Source organism: Pongo abelii, chromosome 4 (genome assembly GCF_028885655.2).
Source record: "Pongo abelii isolate AG06213 chromosome 4, NHGRI_mPonAbe1-v2.0_pri, whole genome shotgun sequence".
Taxonomy (NCBI): Eukaryota; Metazoa; Chordata; class Mammalia; order Primates; family Hominidae; genus Pongo; species Pongo abelii.
Window position 1 is genome coordinate 141,003,489 of NC_071989.2, and position 12,282 is coordinate 141,015,770.

At 40.6% G+C, this 12,282-nt stretch overlaps 1 protein-coding gene across 3 annotated transcripts in view; it reads left to right on the plus strand.

The window, feature by feature from the left end:
* The window catches only part of RAD50 (RAD50 double strand break repair protein), an 86,657-nt gene extending 77,106 nt beyond the window's left edge, over nt 1–9,551 (plus strand). For 2 of the 3 annotated variants that reach the window (XM_002815863.5, XM_063724246.1), the window contains exons 22-25: nt 3,832–3,917; nt 4,795–4,937; nt 7,413–7,546; nt 8,903–9,551. In XM_002815863.5, the coding sequence (XP_002815909.3) occupies nt 3,832–3,917; nt 4,795–4,937; nt 7,413–7,546; nt 8,903–9,089 (550 nt within the window). In that variant the 3' untranslated portion in view covers nt 9,090–9,551. Of the gene's footprint in view, nt 1–3,831; nt 3,918–4,794; nt 4,942–7,412; nt 7,547–8,902 lie in introns of all 3 variants that reach the window. The other variant, XR_010140024.1, reaches the window with a different exon arrangement.
* The last annotated feature ends 2,731 nt before the right edge of the window (nt 9,552–12,282 follow it).

The window sequence follows — 12,282 nt, forward strand, 5'->3', positions numbered from 1 at the left end:
CAAAAATTACCTATTCATATCTCTTTGCCAGTTTTTCTACTAGGTTGTCTTTTTCTTGATTTGTCACATTTTAATAGATTCTAGATGTTAATTATTTTCACATACATTGCAAGTACCTATTCCCAGTTTATCATTTGTCCATCAACTTTCTTTCGTTTTTTTGTTTTTGTTTTTGTTTTTGTTTTTGAGACAGAGTCTAGCTCTGTCGCCCTGGCTGGAGTGCAGTGGCACAATCTCAGCTTACTTCCTTCCGCCTCCGTCTCCTGGGTTCAAGCGATTCTCCTGCCTCAGCCTCCCGAGTAGCTGGGACTACAGGCATGCACCACCACGCCTGGCTAATTTTTGTATTTTTAGTAGAGACAGGGTTACACCATGTTGGTCAGGCTGGTCTCAAACTCCTGACCTCAAGTGATCTGCCTGCCTTGGCCTCCTAAAGTGTTGGGATTACAGGTGTGAGCCACCGCACCCAGCTGCCTCAGCTTTCTTTATGGTATCTTTTGTAACTTTTAATTTTTAGGTAGTCAAATCTTTAGTCTTTTGATTTATGGCTTCTCAATTTTGTTCCTTATTTAGAAAGGCTTCCCAATCCTAAAATTATCAAAATGTTTTCTTCTGATTGTTTTATTTTACCTTAGCTTTTGTTTTGTTTTTTTTCAGACAGGGTCTTACTCTGTCACCGAGGCTGGAGTGCAGTGGCATGATCACAGCTTACTGTAGCTTCAACTTCCTGGGCTCAGGTGATCTCTCACCTCAGCCTCCCAAGTAGCTGGGACTACAGGCACTCACCACCACACCCAGCTAATTTTTAAATTTTTTTGTAGAGATGGGATCTATGTTGCCCAGGCTGGTCTCAAACTCCAGGCTCAAGCAATCCTCCCACCTCAGCTGCCCAAATACTTTAGCTTTTAATCCTTTCATTCATTTGGATTTTATTTTGAGGTTGGATAACGGGTGATAATTTTTTTTTATCCTTTGTAACACTATTGAAAACTTTCCAGTTGATTTGAACTGTTGCAGTTATAAACTAACGTTCTATATGCATTTGGGTTTGTTTCTGGATTTTCCTTTGTATACCAACTTTTAAAATTTATTTTTTTTCTTTTGTATTATCTCTTCTATATGAACTTTAGAGTCAGCTTATGGATTCTGTTAAGCATTTTTAAATTTTATTGGGGTTTCTGTTTGGATTGCATTTAATTTATGGATTATTTGAGGAGAACGGACATCTTTGTAATATCACATCTACCATTCTGGACTCCTTAGTATGCATCTCCTGCTCAATCATTTCCTTTTATCCTGTTGTAAAGTTTTACAGCTTTTTCCTCTAGCTCCTATACCCTTTTGTTAGACTTATTCCTAGGCATTTTAGGGTTTTTATCGCCACTGTGAATAGGATCCTTTTTTTTTCTATTGCCTTTCCTATTGGTGTTTGCCTCTAGATAATAAAACTTCATTTTTATATATTTATCTCTGGCTATCTCATTAGTCTGAATAATTTTTCAGTTGATTTTCTTGGATTTTCTAAGCGTACAATTCTGTCACCTGCAAAAACAATGACGCTTTTCTCTCTTTTTTTCATTTCTCATTTCTTTTTAGGTAGGGATTTGAATCGTGAAATCCCTGAATCGTTAGGGATTTCCAGGGACCTTATTTTAGAGCAGCCATAATAGGAGGCATCTTTCTCTTCTTAGTTTTAGGAGGAACACTTCTATAGATTTTAAATTAAATTTGATGCTTGCTGTGGATATCTGAGGGAGTCATTTTGTCCAGTTAAGAAAACGTTCTTTGATTTTTCACTTAAGATATTTTATCAAAATTCGGTGTTATAATGTATCAAATTTTTTTGACATCTATTGAAAAATTATTTTTTTCTTTTTAATCTGTTACTACAATAGTTGAATTATTTTCTCCAATTTTACTGTTTCTTTCTTGTTGTAAACACTACTTGGTCATGATATATTCTTTTTACTACCCTTACTACTAAATTTCGTTTTATTTAGAATGTTTATATTCATAAGAAAAATAGCCTTGTACTTTTTTCCCCTTATGTTTCTCCTTGCTGTGCATACTTTATATACTTGGGAGCTAGGTGTATCTTGAAGATTTGATAACATTCCCTCATAAAACCGAGTCTGGTGGCTTTAAAAGATGGAATTTTGACTGCCTTTTCAATTTTAACTGTCATATTCAAGGGCTGTTAATATCCTAGCCACTTTTCTCTGATCTTGAACAAGTCACTGATTTCATTGAATCTTAGTTTTGTTAATGGTAAATGGAGATAACAGTATCTAATTCCCAGTATTGTCGTAAAGATTAAATGAAATTGATTATTTAGCATAGTTTTGTCTCGCATATGGTAAATGGTCATCAATAATAATCATTATCATCATTGTTATTCCCTTATGTAGATTACTGTAGCGACCTTAGCCATCCCCATCTTTAATGTCATTTGAAAAATCAGGATCATGATATATAAGCTATGGAAAGGCAGTCTTTACATGATTGGTCTAACATTCCATCAGTTTTGTTTTGTTTTTAGGAAATACTTAGATGTTTTGTCTCCTTTTGAAAGGAGCATAAAATGTTAGGCTGAGATAAATGTATAAGGTAGAAAATGGAGACTTGTTGCATTCTCATCAACAAGCAGAATATGGTTTTTTCCAGTCTTCTACTACTTCACAGTCCTTCATCTGATATTTAAAATGTATTTATGTTGAGTCATTTCTTTCTCTCTTGCTGGTGAACCAGAAGATCACGAAATGATTCTACAGAGGCAGTAGCATTATGTTCAGTTTCTTTTTTTGTATGCATCAGATAAGAGGCCTGCAAATGGAAGTAAGTCGCCTCACATCCTTTGTATGATGATCGCAGTAATGTTTGCCTTTTTACCACTGGTGCAACATTTATTAGTTCATAAACCCGCTTCCAAGGAACCTAAGGGCTTTTTGATGAAAGGTGACTGTGGTGGGAACAATGTTAGGTTTTGACAGGCTACTTTTGTTTTTACAAATATTTCTCCTCTTTCTTTTTAGTGTTTAGAAACTACTACCTTAAAAGAGAGTTGAGGACAGGGACATGTCTGGACTAAGTGGAATTTAGTGCTTAGAGTTAGGATTTGGAATATAAATATGGAAGTTAATATTTAGAATTAGGATTTCTGAATCTGTGAATAGAAAGGTAAAATAAAATTTTGATGTCAGTTCAGCTTAAGCTTCTAAATCATTCTCGCTGAACCAAAGCTTCCAGTTGGCAAAAATCTAAGATCTGAGGAATAAAAGCAACATAAGAAGCTGACTTTTGGTAAGCCTTAAGAGTGATAGAAGAGGGACAAGGTGGCAGTTCGATTCTCCTATTTTCCCCATAGACTGCAGGCTCCTTGGCTAACCGTAAACCTTCTACCCTTTAACTCCCTGTCGTCCATTCAGCAGGCCTTCCTGTGACCTGTGAGTATCAGTGGAAGCAGTCCCTCCAATAAGTTACCACGGCCTAAGAAAAAAGTCTAAAAAATTATGTTTCCTGAAGTTTTCACAGTATTTAAGTATTTACGTAAAGGAGTATTTGTTGTATCCTAGAGAGTGAATATGGAGAAGGGTAACCCTGGAGCACTAGAAATAAGCCTGCCAATTTTCAGTATTAGCCAAGCAGCAAAGTTTTGCTGCTGTTTATTTTTTCTAGCTCTTACTATATTCTACTTTGACCATTGAAAATATTGAGGAAGTTATTTATATTTCTATTTTATATATATTATATATTTTATGTATTTTAATATTATTATTACACATAATTATTTATCTTTTATATATGTAAAGTACCAATGACTTCTTTTTCCAGAGCAATAATGAAATTTCACAGTATGAAAATGGAAGAAATCAATAAAATTATACGTGACCTGTGGCGAAGTACCTATCGTGGACAAGGTGAGTACCACGGTGTATCACAAATGCTCTTTCCAAAGCCCTCTCCACAGCTCTTCCCCTTATGACCTCTCATCATGCCAGCATTACCTCCCTGGACCCCTTTCTAAGCATGTCTTTGAGATTTTCTAAGAATTCTTATCTTGGCAACATCTTGTAGCAAGAAAATGTAAAGTTTTCTGTTCCAGAGCCTAACAGGACTTACATATTTGACTGCAGTAGGCATTATATTTAGCTGATGACATAATAGGTTCTGTCATAGTGTAGATAGGGATAAGCCAAAATGCGATAAGAAAAACCATCCAGAGGAAACTCTTTTTTTTTTTTTTTTTCTGTCAGATGGAGTCTCGCTCTTCTCCGTCACCCAGGCTGGAGTGCAGTGGCGCGATCTTGGCTCACTGCAACCTCCACCTCGCGGGTTCAGGTGATTCTCCCACCTCAGCCTCCCGAGTAGTAGCTGGAATTACAGGTGCGCGCTTCCGCGCCTGGCTAATTTTTTGTATTTTTAGTAGAGACGGGGTTTCACCATGTTGGCCAGGCTGGTCTCAAACTCCTGCCCTCAGGTGATCTGCCCACTTTGGCCTCCCAAAGTGTTGGGTTTACAGGCGTGAGCCACCGCACCTGGCCCAGAGGAAACTCTTAACAGGGAAACAAAGAAAGACAGAGTTGAGGCTGAGGAACTGGGGCATCTGGGTTGCTTCTGGCCAGACCACCAGGCTCCTGAATCCTCCCAGCCAGGGAAAGAGTTTCCACACCAGCCATTGTTTTCCCCTGGTAATGTCAGCCTCATCTGTTGTTCCTAGGCTTACTTGATATGTTTGTAAATGACAAAAGGCTACAGAGCATAGGTTCCTCTAAAATATTCTTCTTTCTGTGTCAGATATTGAATACATAGAAATACGGTCTGATGCCGATGAAAATGTATCAGCTTCTGATAAAAGGCGGAATTATAACTACCGAGTGGTGATGCTGAAGGGAGACACAGCCTTGGATATGCGAGGACGATGCAGTGCTGGACAAAAGGCAGGTATCTCAAAAGCCTGGGGAGCCAACTCACCCAAGTAACTGAAAGAGAGAAACAAACATCAGTGCAGTGGAAGCACCCAAGGCTACACCTGAATGGTGGGAAGCTCTTTGCTGCTATATAAAATGAATCAGGTTCAGCTACTATTATTACACTCTCCTGAAGCTAACCAACATTTCCTGCAACATTATGTAGACTTTTAAAAGAAGGGCCTGAAGCATTCTCGCAGGATAGGCTAAATGTAGAACAAGAAGCTGAAGACCCGTTAGAGTTTTCATGGCACTCCTTATCAGAATAAGGTCACTGTCTCATCAGTTATAAGACATACCACTATTTTATGTGCCAGCAGGAATGAAAAAATGCAATTATAACCATAAGATGTTTCAGAATCAATGACATAATAGTATTGCAAACCAGATTCTAATAGTATTGCAAACCAGATTCTAGCTTAAGCCAGAATGAACATTCCAGTATAGTAAGGAGTCTCATTAAGAAAGCAGCCCGTCATAGAGCTAAGTCCCTACCACAACATACACAAAGACTTAGCTGCTGGGTCAGGCCATCTGGCTTCAGGTAAGGCTCTTTGAGGACAGCCTACATTGGAAATCAGGAAGAGGAATGAAGTTTTAAAGAGTCAGGAATATGGCATCCTTGGGGAACAAGGCTGGGTCCTTCACTGTGCACAGGTTTGTAACAAAGATGTCACAGATACTTGAGCTTTCTGCTTTCAGACCAAGGCAGAAGATTACACTTGATAACACCTCTAGGCCCTTGATTTTTTTTTAATAAAATTCTAAAATTATAGAAATAGATGCTCACATTATCTAACTCATTTTCATAGTTTGCAATTTTTGCTTAAAGAACATCCCATGCAGCTGGGCATGGTGGCTCACACCTGTAATCGCAGCACTTTGGAAGGCCGAGGCGAGCAGATCACCTGAGGTCAGGAGTTCGAGACCAGCCTAACATGGTGAAACTCCGTCTCTATTAAAAATACAAAAATTAGCTGGGCATGGTAGCATGTGCCTGTAATCCCAGCTACTCGGGAGGCTGAGGCAGGAGAATTGCTTGAACCCGGGAAGCGGGGGTTGCAGTGAGCCGAGATCGTGCCATTGCACTCCAGCCCGGGCAACAAGAGTGAAACTCGGTCTCAAAAAAAAAAAAAAAAAAAAAGAACATGCCATGCATATATGTATTATGTTGTCAGCCTAGACAGCTGATACCAATTTAAAGCATCTGCAGATTACTATCTAAATCATAGTCTACAAAAATGACAAACTTGTGATCTGTAATCAGTATCCCTACCTACTTTGATGATTTTTAGTGGTAATTATAAATGAGAAAATACAGAGTTTGAAACATAGTCTCTTTGAATTAAAAATACTTTCAAAAATATCTTGAGGAAAAAGATTTTTTGTAGCTATTCTGAGTTATGAAAATTAATTAGCAATAATTGTCTCCTTGGTGTGAGGGAAGAGAACAAATAATGGAGGTGGGCCTCCAGCCTACCTAACACTGGCTTTTGCTGAGGCTGTAGCAGCCAACCAGGGGCTCTGCATGTGAGTGGGTGGTGGTAGAGTTGACAGCAGTTTGGATTCAAAGACAGGAAGGAAATGCCTGTCCCTCACAGGGCCAAGCTGTGGCCCTGTCTTCTGGCTTGCCTAGGCATTAAAGAAAAGACGTAAACTATTCTAAAATTACCAGCTTACTGATGTGTGCACACCCACCCACAAACTGAGGGGGAAAGGGGACTTACAGCACACACCAGAGTAGTTTATACTTCCCAGAATAGCCCTACTCTCTCAATTCTGTGTGTCTTGTATCCTCAGATGGTTTCAGCTGGGTCTGAGGGTTTTAGTATTAGGTTTCTGGTAACCACGAAAATGCCTAACAGTTCCAGTTACTTGGATTTTCTACAGGTAAGCTTAACTGAAACCACATTTCTATACTCCTGATACTTTGACCTAGGATTTTCTTTTTTATTCTCTCAGTCTCAGAATTATACACAAGAATATGGAAATTTAAAGGTAGCTGAGAAAAAGTGAGAGGCTCTAGAAAATGTGTCAAAGTTTTCTAACAGATCCCATTATCAGGAAAATAGCCAGGTCAAGAATTTTTAAGGTTGCTAATCTTACAGGATTATTAAAATTACAGATAAATGGCATTGTCTCTGTTTCTAGCCTTTGGTCTCAAGTTGGTTGTAGCTGATGTAATTTTTTATGTGAGGGCATCAGCATTGTTCTGAGCATTTTGTTTTGTGGTGAATGATAGCCTGAGATCATGCAGGTTCTCCTTCTGGAGGACATAAGAATCTGGTCCCAGTGCTGGGCTCTCCCAGAGGGCAGTGCTTTACCTAACAGTGAACCTGTGACGTTTCCCACTTTTCCCTGCTGAAAAGATCATGTCAGGACTGCTTGCCTGCCATGAGATGAGAAGGTCTGTGCTGGGCTTCTCACATAGGGGCTTTTTTCCAGGTATTAGCCTCACTCATCATTCGCCTGGCCCTGGCTGAAACGTTCTGCCTCAACTGTGGCATCATTGCCTTGGATGAGCCAACAACAAATCTTGACCGAGAAAACATTGAATCTCTTGCACATGCTCTGGTTGAGTAAGTATCTCACATTTGGTGACAGGTTGTGATAGTTCTTCAAGATCAAGAGAGTTCTGTGGTAAAAACGTTCTCTAGCTGTGTTCCCCACTTCTTGGGGAAGCCAGTTGGTGCCAGGCCCTGGGCTTTACCTTTTGATAGTAATTCTTCAGATCCCTCCTAAAGGAACTAGATGGTGAATAGCAGCCCCAGACACATCCTGCAGTTCCCCAAGTGTGTTCACAGGGAGAGAGTCACTGTGAGGGGTTCCTGGCCTGGTTTTCCTGTAAACCTACCAGAGGAACCCACATGTCATGCATAGCAATTAGCATGCCCTGCTAAGACATCTGCAGGTAGTGGTAGTGGGTTTAGGACTGTCTCCCCAGCTTTCCACATGTGTCAGACAACTGTGAGGAATGACAGAGCTCTTACTCAAAAAGCTTATTCGAGATTAGGTAAAATCCAGTGAGGGTAAAATTGCACACCTTTTACCACATTCACCTGGGGTCGGTATAGACGCCAAGGTTGTCAAGCAGCTCTTGCATAAGGACTATACTGGCAGAGAAAAACGCACTTTCCCTGAGGTCAAAGGAGGTGTTTCAGGCACTCCTGGCTCCAGTCAGTCCCTTTCTGGCAGAGAGGGCCAGGAGAGCTGAGCAGCGCAGGGCCACCTTTCTGCAGCCATCATCACAAGTAAGGGCGAGTGCTTTTGAAATCTCAAGTGCATCCAGCTCCAGGAAGGGGATAAGTGGCTAGCTAAAAGAAAAAGTCTTTCAGGTTTCAGTCACATTGCTGGTTACCTCAGCAAAATGTTCCCAGAACACCCACTCAGGTCCCTGTGTGTCATAGTAATGATGCATCTAGTGACGTGGTGGCAGAATTCTAAGTAGACCCAGCTCTTAAGAAAGCAGTGTTATTCCCCTTACCTGTAGTTTGTCTTTATTACTTTTAAATTTTTCTTCCAGAGAAAAGTAGTAACAGGTCAGGAAAATCCCAGGCGAAGGAGAAAATCCCAGGCGAAGGAGTAAGCCTTCTATAGTTGAACAGTTTGGATATTAAGGAAAACTCAATAAAATATTTATACCTGCTTTAGTGAGAACTTCTGATCTGGAAGAAACTAGTTCTTGTATTCCTGTGATTCCCTAAGCCAGACCTAAGTGAGGAGTCAGGCCATGTGTCTCTACTGTCTGGAGAGGAGAAGAGACTCCTGCCTGGCTGGCCTGAAGGCCTGGGGCCACCCCTCCACTTCCTGCAGGGTAGCTGGGGCCCTGACACACAGCACAAGTTCATGTGTCTGACAAGGTTTGCAGTGACTTTTCAAATCAAAGAAGGGGTTATGCTCTTTACTAATAATATGTTCTGAATATATTGTTTCAGGATAATAAAAAGTCGCTCACAGCAGCGTAACTTCCAGCTTCTGGTAATCACTCATGATGAAGATTTTGTGGAGCTTTTAGGACGTTCTGAATATGTGGAGAAATTCTACAGGATTAAAAAGAACATCGATCAGTGCTCAGAGATTGTGAAATGCAGTGTTAGTTCCCTGGGATTCAATGTTCATTAAAAATATCCAAGATTTAAATGCCATAGAAATGTAGGTCCTCAGAAAGTGTATAATAAGAAACTTATTTCTGATATCAACTTAGTCAATAAGAAAATATATTCTTTCAAAGGAACATTGTGTCTAGGATTTTGGATGTTGAGAGGTTCTAAAATCATGCAATCTGTCCAATTTTCAGTGAAACAAGTTTCCTGTTTCTGATTCGCTGCTCTTCATCCCATTCCAAGCAGCCTCTGACAGGCCTTCAGGGTTCAGCAGTACAGCCGAGACTCGACTCTGTGCCTCCCTCCCCAGTGCAAATGCATGCTTCTTCTCAAAGCACTGTTGAGAAGGAGCTAATTACTGCCTTGAAAATTTATGGTTTTGGTATTTTTTTTAAATCATAGTTAAATGTTACCTCTGAATTTATTTCCTTGCGTGTGGTTTGAAAAACTGAGTATTAATATAACTCATAGTTAAATGTTACCTCTGAATTTATTTCCTTGCGTGTGGTTTGAAAAACTGAGTATTAATATCTGAGGATGACCAGAAATGGTGAGATGTATGTTTGGCTCTGCTTTTAACTTTATAAATCCAGTGACTTCTCTCTGGGACTTGGTTTCCCCAACTAAAATTTGAAGTAGTTGAATGGGGTCTCAAAGTTTGACAGGAACCTTAAGTAATCATCTAAGTCAGTACCCACCACCTTCTCCTCCTACATATCCCTCTTCCAGATGGTCATCCAGACTCAGAGCTCTCTCTACAGAGAGGAAATTCTCCACTGTGCACACCCACCTTTGGAAAGCTCTGACCACTTGAGGCCTGATCTGCCCATCATGAAGAAGCCTGTAACACTCCTCCGCCTCTATCCTGTGTAGCATACTGGTTTCACCATCAATCCTGATTCCTCTCCAAGTGGGCATTGCCATGTGGAAGGCAAGCCAGGCTCACTCACAAAGTCAAGGCCTGCTCCCTGTAGGGTCCAACCAGACCTGGAAGAGCAGGCCTCTCCATTTGCTCTTCAGATGCCATTTCTAAGAAAAGCCTAATCACACTTTTTCCTGGAATTGCCAGCTGACATATTGAATCCTTCCATTCCACACAGAATGCAACCAAGTCACACACTTTTGAATTATGCTTTGTAGAGTTTTGTCATTCAGAGTCAGCCAGGACCATACCGGGTCTTGATTCAGTCACGTGGCATGGTTTTGTGCCATCTGTAGCTATAATGAGCATGTTTGCCTAGACAGCTTTTCTCAACTGGGTCCAGAAGAGAATTAAGCCCTAAGGTCCTAAGGCATCTGTGCTAGGTTAAATGGTTGGCCCCCAAAGATAGACAGGTCTTGATTTCTAGAACCCGTGACTGTTACTTTATATGGCAAAGGAAACTTTGCAGATGTGATTAAAGCTAAGGACCTTAAGACAGAGTATCCTGGGTGGGGGGGGGGGGTCCTAAATGTAATCATGAGTAAGATTAAGAGCAAATCAATTCTAGTCATAAATTAAACATCAACAATAACCAAGATATTTTTATCCCAAGAATGCAAGATTTCAGAAAATGAAAAATCTGTTGATAAATCATCACTATAATAAAACCGAAGGGGAAAAAAATTCTGAAAAAATTCTAGCAGCTATATTTGATAAAATTCAACATCTCCTAGCCTTAGCAAACGCAGTTTTGCAAAGAATATGTTCTTAATGTTATCTGTTGCTAAATCAAAATTAAACAGTCATCTTAATTGCAAAATAAAACATTTCTCAGTAAATATTAAAGCCAGTTACCTTCTATCAACATGTTAATGAAAGTGCTAGTTGTTGCAGCAAGGAATAACAAAGGCAATACAAGATCAATATAGGCAGTGAAACAAAAGTATCATTTGCAAGTTGAAACAGACGTCCCAATTTTAAATCTGGTTTCCCCCTGAGTATGTAGCATCCTTGGCAGCACTTCTGAGAGTGGCTGCTTTCATTCCAAGAAGCCCATGGGTTTGGAGATGGGATAGGTGCCTTTCTGGCTTCTCATTGCTGCTTCTAGATCATTCTTCAAATATCCCCCTTCCCCACATTGGAATGAATAGCCGTCACAGCATGGATGGAGGTTAGAATGAGCCAGACTGCCTGGGCTCAAATCCTAGCACACCACTCACTAGCTGGGGACCTTGAGCAAGTTATTTGTCCTGTTTTGTTTCTGTTTCCTTATATGTAAAAGTGGGTAAAATGGTACATATTTTGTAGGGTTGTTATGAAGATTGAACAACATCATTTACAAACTGCTTAGAATTGCTTGCCACCTACAAAATAGTGTGTAAGTGTTCAAGAAAAAGCTGTCTTCGTTTCACTCTTGTTGCAGTTATCTTTCATCCCCAGCTTGGTCACTCCCTCTTATTTGTTGAAGAGTTTAGCTCCCGGTTCAGTGTCACCCCATCACTAATAATCATTGCTGATTTCAATATCCAAGTGATGGTCTAATACAACTCCTTGGCCTCTCAGCCTTTTTTTATTTTTTTGAGGTGGAGTCTTGCTCTGTCACCCAGGCTGGGGTGCAATGGCACCATCTCAGCTCACTGCAACCTCTGCCTCCCTGATACAAGCAATCCTCCTGCCTCAGCCTCTTGAGTAGCTAGGATTACAGGCATGCACCACCACACCAGGCTAATTTTTGTATTTTTAGTAGAGACAGGGTTTCGCCTTGTTGGCCAGGCTGGTCTTGAACGTCTGGCTCAAGTGATCTGCCTGCCTCAGCCTCCCTCAGCCCCTTTTTCTTTCCTCCAGTGAGAAGATACTCAGTTCTATGGTCTCATTCTAGAGCCCGGTCCTTTTAATAACAATAACTGCATCCCTCCAAAATCTCAGTTTTAAGCATCTCACTCTCCAATAACCCCATGGTGTCTACAATTCTCCTGTGGTCCTCAACCCCAGCAATTCTTTGACCCCACTGAGATCTCAATCCATTGATTCTATGGCTTTTTCCCAGGTTGTTCCCCTGATGTCTGTCCTTCTCTGCTTATTCAACTTAAATTCCATGGCCCATCATTATGTCACCCTCCACTGCATTGTCTTCAAACTGTCCTGACAATCCCCAGCCCTACTGGAATCCAGCTCTGCCTCCTCCCTGCAACCTCCTTGCAATACCTGCACATCCCATTTCCTTTGCTGTTTCCTCCTCATTTCCCTGGCCCCTCAGTGTCACAGGTTTTAGTACTCACAGAGTCTGCAC